The 26,909-nt window shown below is 41.4% G+C and overlaps 2 protein-coding genes, 1 long non-coding RNA gene and 1 pseudogene across 8 annotated transcripts in view; 3 read left to right on the top strand and 1 right to left on the bottom strand.

Moving 5' to 3' along the window:
* Positions 1-3,779: 3,779 nt before the first annotated feature.
* Positions 3,780-4,989, top strand: LOC127906252 (uncharacterized). The gene is made up of 2 exons (XR_008060671.1): positions 3,780-4,310; positions 4,720-4,989. It is a non-coding gene; the product is annotated as an uncharacterized LOC127906252 (long non-coding RNA).
* Positions 4,990-6,115: 1,126 nt separating this feature from the next.
* LOC118389936 (creatine kinase M-type) lies at positions 6,116-14,204 on the top strand. Its single transcript, XM_035779945.2, has 8 exons — positions 6,116-6,280; positions 7,774-7,982; positions 11,056-11,210; positions 11,402-11,534; positions 12,233-12,404; positions 12,531-12,654; positions 13,198-13,387; positions 13,679-14,204. Exons 2-8 carry the CDS (start codon positions 7,790-7,792, stop codon positions 13,855-13,857), a joined length of 1,146 nt encoding a protein of 381 aa, XP_035635838.1. The 5' UTR covers positions 6,116-6,280; positions 7,774-7,789; the 3' UTR covers positions 13,858-14,204.
* A 1,645-nt stretch (positions 14,205-15,849) lies between these two features.
* On the top strand, positions 15,850-20,143 carry LOC118390661 (creatine kinase M-type-like; annotated as a pseudogene).
* A 1,588-nt stretch (positions 20,144-21,731) lies between these two features.
* Positions 21,732-26,909, bottom strand: part of LOC118389935 (MAP/microtubule affinity-regulating kinase 4) — a 55,126-nt gene continuing 49,948 nt past the window's right edge. For 2 of the 6 annotated variants that reach the window (XM_052529750.1, XM_052529751.1), the window contains exons 16-17: positions 26,763-26,825; positions 21,732-26,529 (exon numbers count right to left, since the gene is read on the bottom strand). In XM_052529750.1, the coding sequence (XP_052385710.1) occupies positions 26,178-26,529; positions 26,763-26,825 (415 nt within the window). In that variant the 3' untranslated portion in view covers positions 21,732-26,177. The remainder of the gene's footprint in view (positions 26,530-26,762; positions 26,826-26,909) is intronic. The other 4 variants (XM_052529754.1, XM_052529755.1, XM_052529752.1 and 1 more) reach the window with 3 other exon arrangements.

The raw sequence follows: 26,909 nt of genomic DNA, 5'->3' as shown, positions 1-26,909 counted from the left end.
CCCCTCATTTTGTCTGTCATAGTTGAAGTGTACCTATGATGAAAATTACAGGCCTCTCTCATCTTTTTAAGTGGGAGAACTTGCACAATTGGTGGCTGACTAAATATTTTTTTGCCCCACTGTATGTGAATGACTTGCCAGCAGCATTGAAATGCAGGGCTAGCTTTGGGAATAATCGACATAAGTGTTTGCTTCGGGTCCCCAGCCACGAATCCATATTATTTGGATCAAAACGGAGACTGAACAAAGTGGATGGGATCAAGGTGACTTGTGCAGGAAATTACATAGTGTCGAAATAAAGTGTCACTTACTTGGGAGTGACTGTGGATCAGTCTTTCTTTTTTTTCTTTAAAACATTTTTTACCCCCTTTTTCTCCCCAATTTCGTGGTATCCAATTGTTAGTAGCTACTATCTTGTCTCATCGCTGCAACTCCCGTACGGGCTCGGGAGAGACGAAGGTTGAAAGTCATGCGTCCTCCGATACACAACCCAACCAAGCCGCACTGCTTCTTAACACAGCACTTGGTTAGTGTGCACTGCGCCCAGCCCGCCACAGGAGTCGCTGGTGCGTGATGAGACAAGGATATCCCTGCCGGCCAAACCCTCCCTAACCCGGACGACGCTATGCCAATTGTGCGTCGCCCCACGGACCTACAAGTCGCGGCCGGTTACGACAGAGCCTGGGCGCGAACCCAGAGGGATCAGTCTTTTTCATGTCAAGCTATTGCAACAAGAGTCGTCATCAAGAGTGCCAACAAGCTCAAGTTTTTATATCGCAAAACTAGGGTGTTTGACACCAGGATCAAGAAATTGCTGGTGACAACGTTGATACAGTACACCACTTTAAGTTATGCCTGTTTAACCTGGTTATAGTGGGCTGACAGTGATGCAGAATAAGAGAATGCAGGTGGTAAAGAACAACATAATCATATATCTGCTGGTTGTATCTGCCAGAACCCATGTAGGAGCTAGTCAGTGCAGGGCATGCTGGTATGCTTCCAGAAGAGCAAAAAAGTAGCACAGCTGAAACTTAGCCACATACACAACGTCAAACAAGGTACTGCCCCTTGGTACTTGAACACTCATATACACATGGTGCAGCATATAGCCACAATACAAGAGCCAGTGTCCACTATTGCAAGGTGCACAGAGCCAATGATGCGGCACAGATCATTTTCTTTTATACTGGAATTCAACTGTGGAATAGCCTCCCAATAGCCATTAAGCTGTCCCAGTCCAAAAATATTTTTAAGGGCAGGTTAGAAAACATGTACAGGCCTACAAAAGAGAATGACTGAAATATACTTATTTTAGTCTTGTAATTTTGTATTAATGATGTATTAATTGAGGTGTAGGCTAGTTAGTTGCTTATCATAGGCCGATGTATTTTCCTGTGTATTTCCATGTATTTGCCTATGTTTTATGTCCTGTGTTGGTCTTACACCGAGGACAACATTGAAATAAGTGTTTTTACGCTTTCATGTGCAGTCCTGGGTTCAAATACTATTTCAAATATCTCAATTACTTTCACATACATTCAACGTAGGTATTCAGATATCTTTTAGTTTAAAATGTTGATGTATTTGGAAATACACTTGTAAAATTATTTGAAAATTCCCACATACACTGATTCATATACACTGACTCAATTACACTATTTGGTTGGAAAAAAATAACAGTTCAAATACTCAAACAAATGTACTTGTTTTGGGCTGTGCAATTGAAAATATTAAAATACACAGAAAAAGGTATTGAAATAATAAATACTCAAATACACATATATGTAAACCCAGGTCTGTTCATGTGTCATCCTCTGGGCTTCTTGTAGTTTTTAAACTGTACAAATTGTTTTACCCCTCAAAAATGTATCAATCCATCAATAAATCAATTTAATCAATATAAATCATGAAACCTCAATGTAGACATTGACCAGTGTAGTCATTAAAGTGCAGGATAAAAAAGTAATCTATACATCAGTAAGTTCATATTTTATAGCGACAACATTCATGAAACAACATTTCTAACCAAATTTGGCTCAAACATCCATTGATCAGTGTGCAGTGCGCTAGGAGAGAGTCTGTGGACTGTCTGCGTTTGAAAGGGTAGTGTATGCCCAAAAAATGTGTCTAGTCTGTAGTCTATGGGGTGAGAAGGCACTGGCATTTAGGTTTCTCCAGCCTTGGACTGTGGTTCCTGAACTCATCATCCCTTACATAACCCCAAAAAGATTAACCAACTCTCTGCATTAGGAAACATTGACCATTGACAACAGGACAGTATAAAAAGCATATATAGTCTACAGATGTAGGATCTTAATTCGATCACTCTTTCATTGGTGAGAATTTCTCTGCCACAGGAAATGCAGATGAGCTTTATAATGTACATACATTCACTGAACCTGCATTAACACACCTGTATATTAACAGTATTCCACTTTCCATGTAGCCTCATTTTGTCCAGCTATTAGCTTAACCACGATCAAGCAACATTATGGACTAAATGTTCAAATCCTGTTGCTGCAGTATTATTTTGCTGTGACAATACAGGTCATATTAAGATCCTACATCTGTATGTAGTGAGGTGGACAGACTGTGAGCTCATTTTTGAGGTCGGAGCAGAGGGGTTTCCATAACTTGTGAAGTCGCAGTGATTCCGTAGCTTCTGTAGTGTGGTCTGTCGGTTCACACGCATCGTATAACGGCCCTCCGTTGCATAACTGTTCTAGCTCAGATCTGGGCATCTGTATTGTGTGACGTTTGCACTTTGCAGCTGCTATATCAGGAGAGTGAGAGAGTCATTCTTAGATGCTATTAATTGACTGTCTCTCAACCTACAGCTCGACTAATGATCGGTATGGAAGAAACACACTCAAAACACACAGGCCAATTACTGCACTGCTGAGGTTACCATTATCAAGTTGTGAGTTAACGGTGTTGTCAACCCATTCCAGCCCAGTAGACTCATTCCAATTTCATAATGCAAAAACAACGCAATCTTTAATTTACAACGTGTATCCATTGCAAAAAGTTGGATGGTCAGCTTTAATCAGGGCTGGGTCGCTCCTCTTTTCAGTTCGCTGCAGCTAGCGACTGGAACAAGATGTAACAAACACTTACACTGGACAGTTTTATCTCAATCTCTTAATTCAAAGACTCAATTATGGACACTCTTACTGACAGTTGTGTCTGCTTTGCGTGATGTATTGGTGTCTCTACCTTCTTGCCCTTTGTGCTGTTGTCTGTGCCCAATAATGTTTGTACCATGTTTTGTGCTGCTACCATGTTGTGCTGTCATGTGTTGCTGCCTTGCTGTGTTGTTGTCTCAGGTCTCTCTTTATGTAGTGTTGTCTCTCTTGTCATGATGTGTGTTATGTCCAATATTTATATATATATTTTTTTAATCCCGTCCCCGCAGGAGGCCATTTGCCTTTTGGGAGGCCGTCATTGTAAATAAGAATTTGTTCTTACCTGCCTTGTCTGGTTAAATAAAGGTTAAATAAAAATAAAAGAAAAAAGTCTGACAGTTAAATATTGCTGATGAGTCTTGGGGTGTGGGGGATTGGGCATAGGGAGAGGGGTGGGTGGCAGGAGCTGGGAAAGAGACTAATTTGGTCAGCCCCCTGCCCCCTGTTGAAGGTGGACATGCCACAGACAGCTGTGTAATAAGAGACAGAGTGTCAATTCAGGGCAAGGGCAGCGTGACCAGCCCACACTCCACCCCTCCGTATCCCCTCACAGTGGTAGAGGAGGGAGGGAGTAGACTAATGGGTTGGGGTGTACTAGGTAAGGTTGCAATTGGGGTGAGGGAAGGCAGCGGGACCGAGGGAGTTATCAGGGGTCAAGAAAGAAAGAGTGAAGACATAGTGTGTGGGATTGAGTGTTCAGTTAGGGTTAGGAACAAGGTGGCGTGGTGGATGACAGGTGTGATTGGGTAAGGCAAGTGTTGTGGTGGGACGAACCAGGGGTGCAAGCTGTTGCCTGTTGGCCAAATCACACCATGGACTTGCAGCGTTGGCAGGATGCCCATCTCCCCTGGGGCTATCTCAAGGCACTTCACCCATCACAATGGCTCGCTCATTGGACTTTCTCTGCATCAGTGTTGGTCTCCTCTCGCTTTGTCCAGACTCTGTAACCCTGCTGCAAATAGACCAAGCAGTACATCCCGACAGGAGGATGACAATGATGCTGCCTTCAAGTGCTGTCCGAAAATTCTGGAATAGGATTATTTTAGTACCCAAGTTAACGAGTTGTGATGTTTCTTCAATGACCTTTCACCTTTTCAATCAAGACGATATTGTCAAGATTAGCAAGTTAGACAACTTTATTATCAGCAATGTTAGCTAGCTTATCTAGCCTGCTAACTTGATTGAAGAATTGTTCTGAATAAAAAACACTTGAATGCCATCATGTCATATTTATGACCTCAATAACTAGGAAATATAACACACAGAGGAGCATTTGAGAGCAGCACGACATCATAAGGATGAATTAATTAATTTAATTAGGGAAGGGGTCTGTAGTGTCCATTATGTGTGCAAAGTAATGTGATTGAATACTGGAGGTCATTTGATCATATTAAAATTATAGTGGGAGATGCATGGATGAATTTGCACTAGACGGGAATTGGTCATATACTTTAGTATACTTTTAAAACAGTTGTAATTATTCCTTTTCTTTATATTTCATTGCTTTGTTGTTGATGTTATTGTTCTATTGCAGTGGCATGTTCCATCATCTTTATTCTGGGGCTGCCGTGGTGAAGAAATGACCCCTTCAGGGGGTTCATTACGCTCCATCACGAAGGCATCTGTCAAACCTGGATCATCAGTAATGGGCGTGCCCTCATCCGCCAACAGATACATATCCCCGCCCACATGATGGGCTTCCAACGCTGCTAAAATGTCCTTCTTGCAAATATTCTGTCTTGATAAAAAAAAAACATAATGATGAGCAAACTAGACCTGCTGTTCAATAAATCAATTAAATGCATTTTATAAAGCTCTTTTTACATCTGCAGTTGTCACAAAGTGCTTTACAGATACCCAGCCTAAAACCCCAAAGAGAAAGCAATGCAGAAGCACAGTGCATAGAAAAAACTCCCTAGATGGCAGGAACCTAGGAAAAAAGAAACCTAGAGAGGAACCAAGCTCAGAAGATTGGCCAGTCCTCTTCTGGCTGTACCGGGTAGAGATTTAAGAGTGCATGTGATCATTAATGCCAGATCGTTGATCTAATATGACCTGCATTGATCTAAGGTGACATTATAGATAACGTTCATATCATTCACTTCACATGTAAATAACATGCATTACACATGCATTACTAATTAATCTGTACTATACAAAACACATTAAAAGACAAATCTACTAGGTTAAACTGAGTAGCTTTTGTGGGGTATAAGAATCCATGTGATAAGGGAAAAGAATTCCAGCTTTTCCCAACCTGTGCTACTGACATAAGGACCCCTGCTATCCATGGCATGTTTGGCAAAAGCATTGCTCAGCTTTTTTGGAGCGTGCTACTTACTACTTCCACCCCATCGCATAACCCCTCCCACCATCCTGATGACCCCGTGGAGAGTCGACTCCAAAATACTCAATTCCTCAACTCCTTGACCATCAACTCCGCAGGTCTCTCATTTTATTAAAAAAATAATTGATTGCTGCTAATATCGATTATTTTAGGATAATGTAAGTAAAACATATCTGCAATACAATAGCATGTTCTTAGACTAAAGAGCAGCTTCAAGCTGTCTGTTTATTGAGTTTTTAATGAATTAATTAAGGTTTAGGCAGCTAGGCTGATGTACTGATTAGCCTTGATTATTTTGGTTAGTAGATTGTCAGACAGCTCCGTATGCATCGCTAGTCAATCACACAGTGCATGAGTGCGTATACACACACTCTCAATTATAGCTAGAGTCAGGAGTCGACTGCAAAAATCCTGGATCGACTCCACAAAAACACTAGATCCCCTACCACAGGCACTATGGCGGCGGACAGGGAGTGGAGAGCAGGGAGGGGTAAGGTGCAGCTGCAGCCCCGCCTTGGATGACAGATGTAAATCCAGTCCTTCCGTAAACTAAACTGGGTATCAGAGACACAGGATTGGGCCAATGAGATACCAGCATGCAGTAAAATGGGCAGCCAATGGCTGCGTGTCTGCCTGGTATATAAGAAGAGCTCAAGAATCTTCAGAGTTGGGTGACCTCTATATTTTGGCTCTGGTGAACAGGATCTGATCCCAAGGACTGTTACTTTTTTTCTTGTCTGGTGTGCAGGTAAAAATGCAACGCTGTGCTTTGTATGAATAGCTAATGCTTTGGGATAAGGGCAGTGTGGCGGTTTGGATTAGTTGGACTCAGAAAGGCTTCTGACCTAAAACATTATTGGGAGAAAAGGTTTGAAAAATTGAATGGTGCACATTTTTAATTTTAGCGGAGTTCTGTTATTTTGGTGTGTCCCTATTTGAAAGGGAGAGGTGCTTTTTAAGCTCCTCAGGTTTTTTTTTACCTCTCCTACACACTTTTCTTTCGTTTTTTTTAGTTTTAATCATATACTTTTGTATTTTTCTTCTGTGCAAATAATTAATTCAAATGACAATATACTTAATGAAGCAAAAATAAGTCCTGGGTCAGTAAATGTACATATGGGGGCAATCTGGAAGGGTTTCAGATCAGTGGGATAATGAACAGGATATTTTAGTACGAGTCTGATTCTCTTGGTTCATTTGATGATTATTTATTTATCTGGAAATGAAGATGTGAATTGTAAAGTTGTGAACTGTTGCAAAGTTATATAAGCTTTGTGTCAGCAAATGGTTCTCTGGCGCGGATACTGAGATACATAAGTAAGTGTATCACAATCAGATAAAGTATGAGGGCTATACACAGCTGTGGAACAGGTGTAAAAAGATAGCTGGTCTAGAATGTCCAGCAATTGCTTTCGGACAGTTACTGTAACAGTCACACCATTTTCATTGCTTTTGGACATGGGCATGTGATGCAACAAGTGCGTCAATAGTTAAGTCCAGATCATGTGCTCATTTTTAAAATAAATATTTCAAGAAAGGTTGAGGTAAATTCCATGCCAACCAAATGCATTTAAGGAAAATAAATGAAATACAATTTATGTATTTGAGAATGGCCTATCAAGTATAGTGAATACAATTTAATTCATGAGTTGACCTTTAAAACAGCAATGTTGTTTCACAAGACTTCACGTGTGATGAGCATCAAGGTAGCTAAATGTTCCAAGATATTGTAATGGAAAACCAAGAGGGGCTGCAAAGGGTAATGACATGAAGAGGGGGACTCTTTGCATGAGTGGAGAGGAGAGGTTGGAAATATGTTGCATATGTAAGAGGGCAAAGGGAATATAGGATAAGGGTGGAATGTTGAAGAGGATGTAAGGTTTGGGTTGAGGGTGTTAAAAATACCCAACACACAAGTGCTCCTCCCCCTTATCTATTCCAGAATAGAAACATGACCCAATGGACGGGGACGTTGACTGACATTTGTAACTAGGTTACGGGGTATCCACACCACTAGGAGTTTTTGCAGCTGTTCTATTGAGTATCCCGCAGTAATCTTTTAAATGTTTGGCTAAGGAAGTTTCTCTTACCCCGAGACAGAGCACTCCTTGTAGACTTTACTCAGCTGTCAGTGTCAGGGAACTTCCTTTCAAATCGGTTACTATTAGGATTTGTGGATTGTTTTCTGTGCAACTAGACAATAAATATCTGAAGATTTCTTATTTTCTTTCCCTCCTGCAGTGTTAGAAACGCAATCATGCCTTTCGGTAACACCCACAACAACTTCAAACTCAACTTCAAAGTTGAGGAGGAGTACCCTGACCTCACCAAGCACAACAACCACATGGCCAAGGTGCTGACCAAGGACATGTACGCCAAGCTGAGGGACAAGCAGACCCCCTCTGGCTTCACCTTGGATGACGTCATCCAGACTGGTGTCGACAACCCCGGTGAGTGCCACATATCTCCCAAACACCCCCTGAGGATAGCCACCAAACACACAACTGTCAAAGGTAGAACTGAGACGGGCTGCACAACCAAGTTAGCGCTCTAGGGTTTGATCGATCCTAATACCATTGCAATAATTACATATGAAAATAATATATTCCATTTAGCAGACACTTATATCCAAAGTGACTTACAGAGCTGTACATACATTGCTCAAGACCTGTTCACGCTACTTGCTAGCAACAACACTGAGTCACCATCAGTCAACTTACTTGTAATAATGTAAATTCTGAAATGTTATATTATATGGTTGTGCTATTAGTATGTCTTGAGCTAGCTGAGGATTTAAAAAAAATTAAGTATGTATTTCAACACCGGGATGATTTGATTTATATGGTTGTGTATTTCAGCACCGGGATGCTGAAATACATACTTAGTTTTTAAATCCTCAGCTAGCTCAAGACATACTAATACCACAACCATATAACTCAAATCACATCAAATTGTGTTAGTCACATGCGCCGAATACAACAGGTGTAGTAGACCTTACAGTGAAATGCTTACTTACGAGCCCCTAACCAACAATGCAGTTAAAAAAATATGGCTAAGAATAAGAAATAAAAGTAACAAGTAATTAAAGAGCAGCAGTAAAATAACAATAGCGAGACTATATACAGAAGGGTACCTGTACAGAGTCAATGTGCAGGGGCACCGGTTAGTTGAGGTAATATGTACATGTATGTAGATTTATTAAAGTGACTATGCATAGATGACCCTCTGTAGTGTCTTGTAGTCGGAGGCCGAGCAGTTGTCATACCAGGCAGTGATGCAACCAGCCAGGATGTTCTTGACGGTGCAGCTGTAGAACCTTTTGAGGATCTGAGGACCCATGCCAAATCTTTTCAGTCTCCTGAGGGGGAAAAGGTTTTGTCATGCCCTCTTCATGAATGTCTTGGTGTGCTTGGACCATGTTAGTTTGTTGGTGATGTGGACACCAAGGAACTTGAAGCTCTCAACCTGCTCCACTGCAGCCCCGTCGATGAGAATGGGGGCGTACTCGGTCCTCTTTTTCCTGTAGTCCACAATCATCTCCTTTGTCTTGATCACGTTGAGAGAGAGATTGTTGTCCTGGCACCACATGGCCAGGTCTCTGACATCTTCCTTATAGGCTGTCTCGTAGTAATCTGTGGATCTGTTGGGGCGGTATGCAAATTGGAGTGGGTCTAGGGTTTCTGGGATAATGGTGTTGATGTGAGCCATGACCAGCCTTTCAAAGCACTTCATGGCCACAGACGTGAGTGCTACGGGTCAGTAGTCATTTAGGCAGGTTACCTTAGTGTTCATGGACACAGGCACTATGGTGGTCTGCTTAAAACATGTTGGTATTACAGACTCGGACAGGGAGAGGTTGAAAATGTCAGGGAAGACCCTTGCCAGTTGGTCAGCGCATGTTCGCAGTACACGTCCTGATAATCCGTCTGGCCCTGCGGCCTTGTGACTGTTGACCTGTTTAAAGGTCTTACTCACATCGGCTGCGGAGAGCGGGATCACACAGTCGTCCGGAACAGCTGGTGCTCTCATACATGTTTCAGTGTTATTTGCCTCAAAGCGAGCGTAGAAGTAGTTTAGCTCATCTGGTAGGCTTGTGTTGCTGGGCAGCTGTCGGCTGTGCTTCCCTTTGTGGTCTGTAATGGTTTGCAAGCCCTGCCACATCCGACAAGCGTCAGAGCCGGTGTAGTACGATTCGATCTTAGTCCTGTATTGACGCTTTGCATGTTTGATGGTTCGTCTGAGGGGATAGCAGGATTTCTTATAAGCTTCCGGGTTAGAGTCTCTCTCCTTGAAAGCGACAGCTCTAGCCTTTAGCTCAGTGAGGATATTGCCTGTAATCCATGGCTTCTGGTTGGGGTATGTACGCACGGTCACTGTGGGGGCGACATCATCGATGCGCTTATTAAGCCATTGACAGATGTGTTGTACTCCTAAATGCCATCGGAGAAATCCCGGAACATATTCCAGTCTGTGCTAGCAAAACAGTCCTGTAGCTTAGCATTAGCTTCATCTGACCACTTTTTTTATTGATCTTGTCACTGGTGCTTCCTGCTTTAATTTTTGATTGTACGCAGGAATCAGGAGGATAGAATTATGGTCAGATTTGCCAAATGGAGGGCGAGGGAGAGCTTTGTATGCATCTCTGTGTGTGGAGTATAGTGTGGAGTACATACATTTAACATGCTGATAGAAATTTGGTAAAACGGATTTAAGTTTCCCTGCATTAAAGTCCCCTGGCCACTAGGAGCGCCTCCTCTGGGTGAGTGTTTTCTTGTTTGCTTATGGTCGAATACAGCTCATTCAATGCTGTCTTAGTGCCAGCCTCAGTCTGTGAGGGTATGTACTGCTTTCGAAAAATACAGATGAAAACTCTCTCGGTAGATAGTGTGGTCTACAACTTATCATGAGATACTCTACCTCAGGTGAGCAATAGCTCAAGACTTAGATATCGTGCACCAGCTTTTATTTACAAAAAGTCATAGTCTGCCACCCCTTGTCTTACCAGATGGCGCTGTTCTATCCTGCAGGTACAGCGTATAACCAGCCAGCTGTATGTTGATAGTGTCGTCGTTCAGCCACGAGTCCATGAAGCATAAGATATTACAGTTTTTAATGTCTCGTTGGTAGTTTAATCTTCTGCGTATGCCATCCATTTTAATCTCCAAAGATTGCACGTTTGCCAGCAGAATGGAAGGAAGTGGAGTTTATTCAAAGTTGTTTTCGGTCATAAGAGACGATAGCGGCAACATTATGTACAAAATAAGTACAAAAATAGGTTACAAGCAACACAAATAAACAAAAACACAATTGGTTGGGGACACATAGATCATCAGTCTTCTACTCCGGTGCCATTTCTAGTATAGATATGCAGGTTACCTTATTAAATATGCAGCAGATATTTATAGCATATTTTTCACACCACAGAGTGGTGTATTAATGTCAGTTAGTCTACTAATGTGGATGTGCAATGTAGATGTGCTGCCTTCTTACCCTCCTCCTCCACTCCTCTCTCTCTGTCCTCAGGTCACCCCTTCATCATGACCGTTGGCTGCGTGGCTGGTGATGAGGAGTCCTACGAGATCTTCAAGGATCTGTTGGACCCCATCATCTCAGACCGTCATAGTGGATACAAGCCCACAGACAAGCACAAGACCGACCTGAACTTTGAGAACCTGAAGGTAGTGTCTAATTCTTCTGACATGTTTTATGGGTTTCATTTCCTATACGAAATGCCAAAGAGTACTGCTGAGTAAAATCAGTGTGAAAATGTTTGAATAATCTCTACATAGGAGGTTGGGAATCATAAACTTCTTTGAGACACTTTAAATGTTCTGGTCTGAAACTCTGTTGTGACCTTCTCTCTGTATAGGGAGGTGATGACCTGGACCCCAACTACGTCCTGTCCAGCCGTGTGCGTACTGGCCGCAGCATCAAGGGATACACCCTGCCCCCCCACAACAGCCGTGGCGAGCGCAGAGCAGTGGAGAAACTGTCCGTCGAGGGTGAGCTTCCCAGCTATCAATAGCTACAGGACATATGTATACGCAGGATTATGCATGAAGCTAGGCAATAAAATGAACAAAATGGAAAATGGAGATCCAAATGTATTTATTTAAAAACATTTACCCCCTTTTTCTCTCCAATTTCGTGAGATACAATTATGATCTTGTCTCATCGCTGCAACTCCCCAACGGGCTCGGGAAAGCCGATGGTTGAATCATGCTTACTCAGAAACATGACGTGCCAAGCCGCGCTTCTTAACACCCGCTCGCTTAACCAGGAAGCCAGCTGCACCAATGTGTCAGAGGAAACACTGATCAACTGGCGACCGAATGTCAGCTTGCAGGCGCTCGGCCCACCATAAGGAGTTGTTAGAGCGTGATGAGCCAAGTAAAGCCCCCCCGGCCAAACCCTCCCATAACCCGGAGGACACTGGGCCAATTGTGAATCGCCCTATGGGACCCCCGGTGACGGCTGGTTGTGACACAGCTTGGGATCGAACCCCAGGCAGTAGTGATGCGGCAACACCGCCATTCGGGAGGCCGGAGATCCAATTCTTAGGAACGCCTTAGATAATTGGAAATAGAGATCAAAAGTGAATCCTTAGCTGCAATGACTAGTGCATGGTGTCAGATAACTCCAGGCAGGGAGATACCATCTTGAGAGTGAGCGGAAACTGAGGGGTTTTCTGTCCCTCCAGCTCTCAACACCCTGGACGGTGAATTCAAGGGAAAGTACTACCCCCTGAATAAGATGACCGATGCCGAGCAGGAGCAGCTTATCGCTGACCATTTCTTGTTTGACAAGCCCGTCTCCCCCCTGCTGCTGGGTGCTGGTATGGCCCGTGACTGGCCCGATGCAAGAGGAATCTGGTATGTACCCAGAACACAGACCCATGCCAATAGTCAACCAAAACAATACTGTATTTTACTGTACAGAATATCCCACAATGTATCATGGTGATGTATCATGTGAAACCTCATCCCTCCTTTTTTAAGGCATAACGATGCCAAGAGCTTCTTGGTCTGGGTGAATGAGGAAGATCACCTGCGTGTCATCTCCATGGAGAAGGGCGGCAACATGAAGGAGGTCTTCAGACGCTTCTGCGTTGGTCTGAAAAGGGTATGTACTGGTACTCAAACCATTTTACAACTAGCTCTCACAGTCTCACGTCAGAATTAGACATTCATCCATGTTTCTCAAATGTCAAGTCTTGAAGTTGATGCTAACATCACATTTCAAAATGTTTAAGGTTACATTTTCAAGGTTAGGGTTAAGTTTTGGCCCGAAATCTTACATTTAGGCATTAACTCTGAATGGTTAAGGTAAGGGTTAAGTTTAAGAATTGACATAAAACAAAAATCTCAAAAACTTTGGAATCAGAGGCAGATGCTTACGCCCATCCACCAGCCCCGTCCACAACACACTAGCAAATCTGACACCTACTTTAAGGTAACAGTGCTCACTGTTGCCCCTATTGGCCGGTTTCCACGTAATCTCCTGACGTTCTCAGATATGTATGGCCGTTGAATACTGACTTGTATCACGGGTAACCTGGCCGCCATTTTGACATGGTAGGAAAACACACCTAACACAATGAAAAGACATGAAAACGCAGAGAGACAATTACAAGAATGTTGATACAGGGTTTATTTCACCTGACAGATTGAGGAGACTTTCAAGAAGCACAACCACGGCTTCATGTGGAACGAGCATCTTGGCTACGTGCTGACCTGCCCCTCCAACTTGGGAACTGGTCTGCGTGGTGGCGTGCACGTCAAGCTGCCCAAGCTGAGCACACACGCCAAGTTTGAGGAGATCCTGACCAGGCTGCGTCTGCAGAAGCGTGGCACAGGTAACACACACAACAAAAAACATCCAGAGCAGCTGCTGATATATTCAACTCTAAATCGTCACAGATCACGACAGTCTTCCCTTTTACCACACAACAAGTAAAAAGGAACAGAGATTAAGATGAGCAAAAGCTTTTCTGAAATAGCCATGTCCACAGCGGTTAGGACATCTGTTCATTGAGTCTGTTATTTTTGGTGATATTGGATAATTTACAGTATGAGTAATTTTGCAGAGATTGTCTGAGACATACACTTAAACCTGCTTCTCTCTCCCCTTTCCCTGCTCTCTACAGGTGGCGTGGACACCGCCTCCGTGGGTGGAGTGTTCGACATCTCCAACGCTGACCGTCTGGGATCTTCTGAGGTAGCTCAGGTCCAGATGGTGGTGGATGGTGTCAAGCTCATGGTGGAAATGGAGAAGAAGCTGGAGAAGGGAGAGGCCATCGACGGCATGATCCCCGCCCAGAAGTAAAGAGTTGTTGACGTCGCTGATCGTATTTTGTTTTTCTATTTTCAAGTTATTTGCCATTGAGCCAACCAACCGGCGCTTAGGGGAAACTGATGCTCACTCTAGAGACTCTTCACTGCTCACCTATCTTCTTTCCTTCAGCCTTTTCTTTCTCTTTTGTTTTTTTCCTTTCCTTTTCTTCCTTGCGCCATTTTTTCCACTTCTCTCCTGTTCAGTTTGTAACATCCTGGATCAGCTTCCACTGAAGTCAGCTTGCCTGACAGATGTGGCATCACGTACATTTGAAATTTGGTTTTAGAAAAATGATAATTGAAACTGTGATTAAATAAACTTGGCCTCATGAACCAAAACAGATGGGTCTTTCTTGGTCATACACTCATGATAAGTCACTGCAAATGTTAAATCAAGTCTAATAGTGTTCAATTTAACAGTCAAAGTCTCTATATGGTCCTACACTACACTGCGTTAATGGTACACATTCAAAAGTGTAAATTTCACAGATATTCTGTAACTCAGTAAATAGTTGCAAATTAAGATAACACTGGCCATCACTGGTATTACTCTACTTTGGTATAAAATGTAAAAAAAATATATATAATCCATTTGAGAAACTTCTTAAAGACATGCTCCTGAACTTTTGGCGACTACTAAGTATTTTTTAAACCTCCCACTTTGGTCTGGATGTGTCAATGTGTAGTTCATACATGCATAATATATGAGCAAAATTACTGTTTACCACAATTACACAAAATCCCTAGTTTGAAAGCAACAGTTTTTCTGTATGCTGTGCTGTGCTGTGCCATTTTTCCTACGTTTACCCCCATAGAAATTTGTTTTCAACCAAAGGAAGAAGCCACTCCTGTCCAAAAGAAACATTGCTGCACGTCTGAAGTTCGCAAAAGAGCACCTGGATGTTCCACAGAGCTTCTTGCAAAATATTCTGTGGACAGATGAAACTAAAGTTGAGTTGTTTGGAAGGAACACACAACACTATGTGTGGAGGAAAAAAGGCACAGCACACCAACATCAAAACCTCATCCCAACTGTAAAGTATGGTGGAGGGAGCATCATGGTTTGGAGCTGCTTTGCTGCCTCAGGGCCTGGAAAGCTTTCTATCGTCAACATAAAAATGAATTCCCAAGTTTATCAAGACATTTTGCAGGAAAATGTAAGGCTATCTGTCAGACAATTGAAGCTCAACAGAAGTTGGGTGATGCAACAAGACAGCGACCCAAAACACAGAACTAAATCAACACCTGAATGGCTTCAACAGAAGAAAATGCACCTTCTGGAGTGGTCCAGTCAGATTCCTGACCTCAACCCGATTTAAAGTGTTGTGGCATGATCTCGAGAGCTGTTCACACCAGACATCCTAAGAATATTGCTGAACTGAAACAGTTTTGCAAAATTCCTCCTGACAGTTATGCAGGACGAATTTATGCAGAAATCCAGGTAATTCCAAAGTTTTCACATACTTTTTCTTGCCACTGAATATGTGAAATTGTTCCTTTAACCTGACTCTATATGCACTAGTGAAGCCCCTATGGATAATATTTTGACAGGTATAAGCATTCTGGGTATAACTCCACCTTGCCTCCTTAGGTAAAGTTACATCCAGATAGCTTTCATCTGACAAATAATCTCAGAATGCCACTAGCGCATATGGAGTAAGGAGTATGGAGTAAACAACGCTTCTTTGTCTTTTATGACTTCACCTGACAAAGACCATAATCTAAACTGTAGCTCCTATACCACCTAGCAACTATATTTTCATCTTACTGAGTAGGGTTTAGACCACAGTGTGTGAGTGGCCCTTTGAGAGTTCTCATAGATATCTCTGAAAACAAGTAACTTCATCTTTAGAGCTTGGAGCCATGGGGAGGTCCTGAGATCATCAAGGTCCAAGAATACTTTTTGGAACACCTCAAAAGGTATATTTCAGTTCTCTGGAGTACCTTAGATTTAAGCCATAGATGAGGCCCATAAACAAGGTACATGACTAACACTGGGAATACCAGCCAGGACCTCTGCTCCTTTGATGCAGATCACATGTGTAACCGATGTGAAATGGCTAGCTAGTTAGCGGTGGTGCGCGCAAATAGCGTTTCAACCGGTTGTCTGTGTGTGCAGAGGGTCCCTGGTTCGAGTCCGGGTCGAGGCGAGGGGACAGACGAAAGCTATACTCTCTCTCATTAAGAAAGAGTTCAGAAGAATTACAACTGTTGCTCGAGTCCACCTTTATGCAGAATCTGGACGATTATACATCAAAACTATTGGACTTGTTTAAGTCAAAAGGAGGTGCTGTGAAGGCGGACATGCAGAAAATCCTTGAAGTTCTGTACGGGGTACAGTATGCACAGTAACACCTTCACAATAGTATATAGGTTGTACTGTATGTATTCAGTTACAAATATTAAATGCAAATATTTGTATAACTTACTTACTTACTTACTTACTTACTGACTGACTTTATTGTCCCCCATGAGTAAATTTTGGTGCAGATTCCATGCTCTATATTCTGGTGCAGATGCTTCACAGTGAACAACTTCATCACATGCTGAATGAGGTCCTCTCGGATCATGGTGTTGTCAGCATCCTGAGTGAAAAAATTAAGAAATAACAGGCTAGGCTACTAGATTAACTGTGCAATTTGAGAGGAGAGAAGGGGAAAGAAAGGAAGATAGCTCATTTAGAGATAAATAAGGATACAAAAATAAAAACAACCTTTTATTCTGTGATAAGGTCTCCAACCCTCTCGCCGGGGGATATGATCAGGCCATGGACCACACGGTCTCTTCTTTCCTGGATGGTGTTGCACTGTAATATGATGTCAGCCAGAGAGATATGCTGAGAAGGATTATCACCACAGCAAGCAAGGTACTTGGAGTCAAACAGACAGGCCTGGATGAGATCTTTAAGGTCAGGACCCTCCGGACTTTGAACTACTCCCCTCTGGGCGCAGGTATAGGGCACCCCTCAGCAGGAAAAACAGAACGAGACAGTAATTTGTGCCAGGTGTGATATTCCTCCTAAATAGCTCGGGCTAATGTTCCTATCGACTCAGTAAGGCCAGCAGGCTAGTCTTTAAAAAATATATTTTATTGGTATGTAACTGTTATGAAAGTTGTATTGTCAATTTTGTTTGTATTTAAACGACACTGCAACAAAATTTCCCCATGGGGACAATAAAGTCAGTCAGTAAGTAAGTAAGTTATACAAATAATTGCATTTAATACTGGCAACTGAATACATACAGTATAACAAATATATACTATTGTGAAGGTGTTACTGTGCATACTGTACCCCGTACAGAACTTCAAGGATTTTCTGCATGTCCGCCTTCACAGCACCTCCTTTTGACTTAAACAAGTCCAATAGTTTTGGTGTATAATCGTCCAGATTCTGCATAAATGTGGACTCGAGCAACAGTTGTAATTCTTCTGAACTCTTCCTTAATGAGAGAGATCATCTGAACAGATAAGAACAAAATATGATCTGAGAGTCATAATGCTATTGGGAAACCCCTCCCAAAGCATGTGCAGAGTGAGAATGTTCAGACTAATCTTGACTAATCTTTAATGCATATTTAATTGTAGATTAGAATATTAGGTCAAGACAACACAAAATATTTAAATCAATATACACTTTTTACACTTCTGTCTCTCCAGTTCTGAACACCCTGGATGGTGAATTCAAGGGAAAGTACTACCCCTTGAATAAGATGACCGATGCCGAGCAGGAGCAGCTTATCGCTGACCATTTCTTGTTTGACAAGCCCGTCTCCCCCCTGCTGCTGGGCGCTGGTATGGCCCGTGTGACTGGCCCGATGCAAGAGGAATCTGGTATGCACCCAGAACACAGACCCATACCAATAGTCAACCAAAACAATACTGTATTTTACTGTACAGAATATCCCACAATGTATCATGGTGATGTATGATGTGAAACCTCATCCCTCCTTTCTGAAGGCATAACGATGCCAAGAGCTTCTTTGTCTGGATGAATGAGGTTCACCTGCGTGTCATCTCCGTGGAGAAGGGCGACAACATGAAGGAGGTCTTCAGACGCTTCTGCGTTGGTCTGAGAAGGGTATGTATTGGTACTCAAACCATTTTGACATGGCACAAAAACACCCCTAACACAATGGAAGCGCAGGGACACAATTATAAGAATATTAATTTAGGTTAACCCAGAACTAAAGTCTTGCGTAACTGGTCCGATGCTCAATTAAGATTTCGGTCCAGGGATAGTACACTTTCTTTTTTTTCTTTTTAAATTTTGCCTAAATGACATACCCAAATCTAACTGCCTGTAGCTCAGGCCCTGAAGCAAGGATATGCATATTCTTGGTATCATTTGAAAGGAAACACTTTGAAGTTTGTGGAAATGTGAATTGAATGTAGGAGAATATAACACAATAGATCTGGTAGTAGAAAATACAAAGAAAAAAACAACTGTTTTTTGCTACCTGAAAAAACAGAAAGGTCAATGTTCCAGCCATCACTCTGGTTGTAATTCCGATTATGTCAACAAGATGACAGCAGTGTATGTGCAAAGTTTCAGACAGATAACTTGAACTATGAGCAAACTACATGACATTTAGTGTGAAGTCACCCAGGTACATTTGGGCAAATCGTGAAGGAGACATTTGCATTCATATGACATTTTTCTGCAAGAATATCATCAAATCTCTATACTTGGACTTTAATTGAGCTTTTCCAGTATTAGTAGCCATATTATAAGTTCAACATTTGCAAAACAACCAGTTTTCATAACTTCATAACTGAATATTCTTAGAATTTGTGTCCTAAAGTAAAAGGCATGCTGTCGTACAAGGTTAGTAGCTACATTTTACAACAGATACATGGTTTCCGGATACTCCCGTAAAGCCCTGATCATTGGCTATCTTGCTAGCTTTGACCCGATTGGAGTTGTTCAAGTGAAGACCGACCACGTCATCGGTGTGCCATGAAGGCATCGCTCTCTGACCAAATATGGTGCCATATAGGATATACTACATCCCTAATGATATGGTGAAATCTGGTTACATTCTAGGATCTCTGAGGAATACATACTAATGTGATTTGACTGCTTGAAACAACTTTTAGGGTTAGATTTTCACAGATTCCTTTCTTTGCAAATTGAACGAGTGGAACTACAAAATCGATTGTGCATGCTATATGGACCATTTTAGGATATAAAACAATTATTTTATCTAACAAAACGACACTTCATGTTATCTCTAGGACCCTTTGGATGAAAAATCAGAGCAAGACTTCAAAATGTAAGTGCACATTTCACTTTCAGAGGTGAATTTATCAAACCTATCGCGGTGAAAGAAGTGTTTTGTTTTTAGAAGTTCTCCTCAAACAATAGTATGGCATTTCTTTTCGCAGTAATAGCTCTTGTAAATTGGACAGTGCAGTTATATTAACAAGAATTTAAGCTTTCAGTCGATATATGTACCAATATTTGTTGTTTCTCTAAAAATCTGCGATCGTGACAAGGTGTATGATTTGAAACTGTCCCGTTGACGGGACGCCTATCCTTAAGAAGAAGAAGAAGAAGCAATAGAACAAGGATCGAAACCAGAACAAAGAGCTCAACCCCTCGCTCTTTTCAAGTTACAGGCAATTCGATGTGCCAAATGTCCCCTCCCCTTTCGGAATTCGAAAGACTCTAACACCGGTGAAATCATGATTTGTTCAAAGCACCGGAACTAATGCTGCTTGTTATGTCACACATCCCGTTGTATCATGGCAGATCAACACTACTACTACCACTACCACCAGGCTGCGTCTGCAGAAGCGTGGCACAGGTACACACACACACAACCAAAAACATCCAGAGCAGCTGCTGATATATTCAACTCTAAATCGTCACAGATCACAACAGTCTTCCCTTTTACCACACAACAAGTAAAAAGGAACAGAAATTAAAATAAGGAAAAGCTATTAAGAAATAGCCAGGGAAAATGTATGGAGTAAAAAGTACATTATTTTCTTTAGGAATGTAGTGAAGTTAAAGTAAATGTTGGCAAAAATATAAATAGTGAAGTACAGATAACCCCAAAAACTACTTAGGTAGTACTTAGTATTTTTACTTAAAAGTACTTTACACCACTGATTTTTGGGACATTTGGATAATTTACAGTATGAGTAATTTTGCAGAGATTGTCTGAGACATACACTTAAACCCGCTTCTCTCTCCCCTTTCCCTGCTCTCTACAGGTGGCGTGGACACCGCCTCCGTGGGTGGAGTGTTCGACATCTCCAACGCATGGCCCTAGGAATCAAGCGGTACAATGACGCCAACCAACCTGCGTGTAGTGGAGATATTTTTCTTCTTTCATTCTGCCTCTTCTCTCTCTCTCTCCTTTGTCATTCTTCTGTTTTTTACTTTAATTTTCTTCCTTATGCCAATCTTTTCCACATATTTCCTGTTCAGTCGGTAACATCCTGGTATCCGCCTCCACCAAAGTTGGGCTTACCTGACAGACGTGAACATTACATTGGTTGTAAAAAGTTATAATTGAAAGTTATCATTGAAACTGTGGTCCAATAAACCTATTACCATGAACCAATACAGATGTCCATGTAGTTTTGTCTTTCATGGTCTTGCACTCAAGGTAAGAGCATAACAAGTGTTAAATCAACTTGAAGTTTACACTGTTCTTATATTGTGCCACACTCCACTAGCTTTCTAACCATTTCAGTTTGTTGCTCTGTGAATAGTTTAAATTTAACATATACTAACACTTATTGTTGGATTTACTCTTCACTGGCGTCAAGTGTTAAAATTAAACTCCATCAGAATAAATTTGAACTTTAATAGTGACTGCATTTGAACAGTATAATGTAAACATGAATTGTTACACAAAATCAGCTCTGTGTAAATGTTTGGCCACTAATAGAGTAGACTACCTTTTACCACAGTAAGGTGTAGACTAGACCAGTGGTGTAAGTACTTTGAAGCAAAAAATACTTTAAAGTACTACTTAAGTTGTTTTTTGAGGGTATCTGTACTTTATTTGACTATTTATATTTTTTTACAACTTTTACTTTTACTCCACTACCTTCCTAAAAAATAATGTACTTTTTACTCCCATACATTTTCCCTGACACCCAAAATGTAAGTACAATTACATTTTGAATGCTTTTACAGGGGTGGGCAATTCCAGTCCTCGGGGAGGCCTCAGCAGGACAGGAACATTGTCAAATTCACAAACTTATCAAGAGAACATCCCTGGTCATCCCTACTGCCTCTGATCTGACGTACTCACGAAACACCAATACTTTGTAAATTATGTCAGTGTTGGAGTGTGGCTATCAGTAAATGAATTAAAAAACAAGAAAATTATGCCATCTGGTTTGCTTAATATAAAGGAATTTGAAACGATTTAGACTTTAACTTTTGATAATTAAAGCAATTACATTTACTTTTCACACTTAAGTATATTTAAATCCAAATACAGTACTTTGACTTTTACTCAAGTAGTATTTTACTGGGCAACTTTCACTTGAGTCATTGTCTTTTAAGGTATATTTACTTTTACTCAAATATGACAATTGGGTACTTATTCCAATAATGGAATAGGCTAATAGTTATTAAAAGTGCTGTTAAGCCATGGCAGCACTTACATGGTTTTCAAGGGCACGTTGAAGCTCACAACCTGGAGCAAACACTGAGACAACATCGTGTGGTGCTTGTGTGTTTGCTGGGTAGTAAGGTAAATATGATATTCAAAGCCTAACTGTCCAACAATGAAGGAGGAAAAAAGTTATTATTAGCAGTAAGAGCAATAGCAACAATCAAGTGATGATCACGCAGCAAACTGAGAGATCCATTGGAAGAAAAAACTCAAAGAAAAGGGAAGATAACATTTGTGAATTTTATTTCTCGTCAGCTCCATGTTTCTCACTTTCGCTGTAGACCAAAAGCACCAGGGCCTTTGGGCTACACAATCTCACATTGTTTGTTTCTGAAGGGGTCAATGGGTGAACAGAATTAGGCGTCCAGGTCAAAACGTGTCTCTTCATCCATCTCATTGGCCTCTATTGCATATTACATCAACGGTTAAAACAAATAAACAGTTCCAGCATGACAATGCACATTACTTAAATACTGAGCCCCTGGGGCCATAATACTGTTTCCAACAACCATCTATACCACTGACAGTCTCTTATAGGCATACCAGCACACATTGTACTATCTTTTTCTAAATGCATTTCATACGTTTGTATTCCACCTGGAAACTATTTTTTCCTTCACTTTAGCAACCACTTTGGATATGTTCAACCAGATGCTTCCCTTTCATTCTGTAAAAACTTAAATGGACGTTTCTATGGCTTGAACGCAACCCAACCCAACCCCAGATGTGCCTGACCATCAGAGATGGTCTCAATTTAAACATTTGTAAAATTGTAACACATTGGAATTAAAATTTTAAAAAATCTGTTATTTTACATTTTGTTATACAGTAGAGAAATTCAGAGATTTGTGAATTACATTTAGGAATATCAAGTGAATAAATTTCCCTATAAGTAATAGAAGGAGTCAAATCATTGGAATTTACCCCAAATCTGCCATCTGTACTTGTGATAGGGGGGGGGGGGCAGGGACAATACCCAGTACAGTTTCTCTGTGTCTATAATCATGTCGAAACACTGACAGCATCTTTATATCATAAAGCATCCACCTATGGGTGTGAATCATTACATTTTCTACCCCCAAAACCCAAACTCTGAAGTCATGCAGGATTGCAAGTTGGTATTGTTCCCTATTGTCATTGACAGAAACTGCTTAAAACGAGAAGCACTTCCCTTGTTCTAGCTATAAATAAACCTTGACCGCTAAGTTATATACTATATTCATATATTTTATATTCAGCCATTAACTGGCTGATATAAATCCAGTTTTTTTATTATGATATTCATCTAAAAAATAAATAAAAGTACCTGTGCAAATATCCACAAATTGAAGTGTTCACATTTAAGACATTGGCGCCATCCAGTGGCTCATTATGGGCATGGCCCTAGGGTCCACTGGAAGGAGCTGATTCAAGTCAAAGCAAAGTGCATTGGGGTCTATATTACCTAATGCTAATATACACCACAATGTTATAGGACATAGGACTGACCCTCTTCAGGTCAATAAGTGTGTCTGTCTGTACTGTAAAGGGTGGTGAAATGTAGTGGACTAGTATTGTTCTCCTATATAGGGGATCCTGTCATGGGGCAGACAAAACAGCACAAGGAGATTCAGAAGAGATGATTCAACAACGTGTCTGTGAAGCAAATGACAGTTGTGAGTGTTTTTGAAAAAATAAACGACAGGAGGAGGATTGCAAAAACAAACTGACATACAGACAGCAAAAACACTTGTGATGAAGATCAAACCCTACATGATCACGTTGGTCTGACTGGTTAAATCACCATGAGCAAAAAGCCAAAACTGAGACCGAGAGCGTTAACAGTAAATAACCAGGCAGACATCTTGGTCCCTGTAGTCTACATGAACATCACAGTACATCCTTCATTCTAATCAGGAGGGTGAGGAAGCCTTTTTGAGGTTCTTATTTTCCAACATTGTACTTTTACTGTATGTAGGTTTACTGTAAGAGGAGCAACAGGGAAAACACAGCATCCCAGTCACATTGTCTTTATGTCTCTCTCTGTCTCTCTAAATGACTCCTCTGCGTGTCTATGCACTTCCCCTACAACCCACAGTAGCCGACCCCACATGAAAAAATACATTAATATACTATGGTAAAAATACTATAGTATTACTATATTTATATACTATAGTATTCACTGTAGCGTTTTGCAGACTTTACTATAGTATTCAACTGTAGTGTTTTTGCAGACATGATTGTTGTGTACTGTAGTATATACTGTAGTGTTTTTGCAGACATGACTGTAGTGTACTGTAGTATATACTGTAGTGTTTTTGCAGACATGACTGTAGTGTACTGTAGTATATACTGTAGTGTTTTTGCAGACATGACAGTAGTGTACTGTAGTGTACTGTAGTATATACTGTAGTGTTTTTGCAGACATGACTGTAGTGTTTTTGCAGACATGATGGGTGGCACAAATTGGGGTACGGGGTATGGGAACGGGTGAGGTATATGCAATTTAATATTCTAGAATTACTATAGTTAGAACACTGTAGTGTTTTTTGCGGGTACTGTAGTATTTTGAGGAAATTACTGTAGTATTTACTATAGTATTCTACAGTATACTACAACATGCTATAGTACTACACATGATCAATGGATACTAAAATGTGGAGTTAAGTATTCTACAAAATTCTATAGTAAGCACTACACGATCGAGGGATACTACAGTGTGTAGTATAGCATTCTACAGTATACTACAAAATTATATAGTAAGTGCTACACATGATCGAGGGATACTACAGTGTGGAGTATAGTATTCTACAGTATACTACAGTTAACTACATAATTCTATAGTAAACTGTAGCATTTTGTCATGTGGGATAGTCATCAGCAGTAGACAAAACCAGTTTGATCTGAAGTTCACCAATGTCAAAATGCTGAAGGGTGTCAGAGTAGAGGCACCAGTGTGTGTAACAGTGGAAATGGGATTGGGTGGTTTCAGTTGCCTCAGAAAAAAAACAGATTTTGATGTTCACCTTCAATGTAGTGAGATGGCTGAAGATAAATTGGCATGGCACGGAATAGAAATCAAACGAAATTGCATTGCATCGCATTGCACTGAAAGCAATATGACATTTATATATCTATATAAATATCTATATATCTATATATATATATGTATATGTATATATACACATATGTATATATACATATACGTATATATGTATATATACATATATATAGACATATATATACATATATATACATATACATATATACATATATACATATACGACTTACTCAAATACACAGAAATAAAATATTTCAAATACTTAAATAATCATGTACTTCAAACATTGTCTGTTACAAATTTGGTTCACTAGTATGTCTGACAGCTTTTCATTTTGGCAAAGCCATGTGGCATTCAAGGGCGCAATGTTCTGCAGTGAACCGCGGTTGGATTTTCTTCCTTTCCAGCCACCCTTTCAGCCATAATACATTGAGTTAGGCTATTTTATGCAGAGGAACTGTGTAACTCTTTCATTACTTGAATTCAACTTCGCTGAAGAAAGGTAAAAGGGATAGATCATATCTTGAGAAGTATGGGATGAAATGCTTAAAAACAGCTTGATATGATTATTGGTAATGACCAGTTCCAACACAGACATTGATCCCAGCCAATCAGAGGGTTAAAATAGTTTCTCAGGAAAAGGAATGTGCCAATGGAATTACTTTGGAAGGGTGTGTGCAGGAAACCAAATGTACAGGTAGCTAACAGGTAGCTAAAGAGGTATGAAGGTGAAAAAATAGCACTATGAACCAGTTTTGATCTACATAGATTACGTTTTCATATTGCCACTGATGGAGCATGATGTGTACCAAAGTGTATACTACCTGATCTTATACATTAACAAAACAGCTTATTACGGTGTGGGTTGTACAATACTACAGAACTGAAACCTATATCTGTCCAGTTTATATTTGTCATTTGCTATAAGACTTACTGAGAAAGATTCATGGTGTGTCCGAGAAAACATCCCTATCTGCTACTTTATTCTGTTGATGATATTGTAAGCGGAAAATGGATGTGAAGGTCACCATTGGCTGGTTCAAAGTGTCTGTCAACTCCTCTGTCATTGCCAGTAATTCAATCCCACCCATACCATGCACACAATGAAAGACAGAGCAACTTTTCAGGCCACTTGTCAAATCATTGAGTTAACTGTCTCCCTATTTGTGCATGTTGTCCACTGGCGACAAGTCCTTGGATAATCACTCTATCCATATTAATGTTCAAATGGGAGAAGAATGACCAAAAACACATACAGTGACACGCAGAAGACAATCAAAGACGGCGAGACACAAGTAATGTTTTCGAGAATGTTTTCGGTAGTGTCGGTTCGGAGGTGGTGATGGTTAAAAACCACAATGATACCAATCATAAAAGTAATAGTCATTCTGGCTAGAGTTAACGATAAAAAATATGAAGCTGGATATCTCTCTGGTCCGGATCCAGTGGATGAAGTTGGGGGGAGGAGATGCTTGAGTCTGTGTGGCGTGGGGGGTTTGGGTGGTTAGGTTGAGACTGGTGTGGAGGGGGGTAGGTCTTTAGCCACGTAAGAGACAGGAGGAAATGTATTTATCTGCAGCCCCAAGTCCCTTTATCTATTTCTCTTTCCACCCTTCTCAACCCCCATTATATTCAGAGTTCGAGGTCCTTTGAGATTTGCGTGGCGATGTCCCGGAAAGCAAGCGGTGCCCCCCAGAGTCGCGTGTATCGCACCCCGTTGGAAGACTCATTGTTGGCGGCGCTGCCCCCTGTGGAGAGGTGGCACACCTCGGCCTCAAAGGCCACTTGACCACCGGCCGCCCCGTGGGTGCAGGAGAGCAGAAAGGGGCCGGCATGGTGGACCTGGCAGCCGCAACCCCGTGCCGCCTCCCGCAGAGCCAGCACCACCTCCGCCGGGTCCCGCCTCCCCCCAGGTCCCCTCAGATCCCAGCCACGTCCGACGGCCCGGGGCTCGGACGCTTTTTGATGCCCAGGTAAATGGCGACTGGAGGCCAGAAAGGGACATAGAAGTAGGAGAAAGGACAGAGGTGTGGAAGAGTGGAGGAAAAAGGAGGAGAGAACGGCTGTTAGAGAGAAAGGGGTAGTAAATGTGGGTAAGTAGAAAAACTTGTGACGGGTTGTTGAATCTAAACTTTAATGTCCAGTTAAGGTGTGCAAGTTTACTGTCTGAAACATGAGTTCTAGATGGGTTGACGAAGGGTTGCCGGATATACTGACCTTGTGACATATACTGACCTTGTGACCGCAGATCGGCAGATTCCCTCAGGTTCATTTGTGACCCTGCGTAGAGAACAGACACACACACACACACACACAGTTAAAGGGGGAATCGGAGAGGTGATTTATGGGAGATGCAGTTCCATG

The sequence above is a fragment of the Oncorhynchus keta genome, chromosome 11 (genome assembly GCF_023373465.1).
Source record: "Oncorhynchus keta strain PuntledgeMale-10-30-2019 chromosome 11, Oket_V2, whole genome shotgun sequence".
Taxonomy (NCBI): Eukaryota; Metazoa; Chordata; class Actinopteri; order Salmoniformes; family Salmonidae; genus Oncorhynchus; species Oncorhynchus keta.
This window is presented reverse-complemented; position numbering and strand designations above follow the sequence as displayed.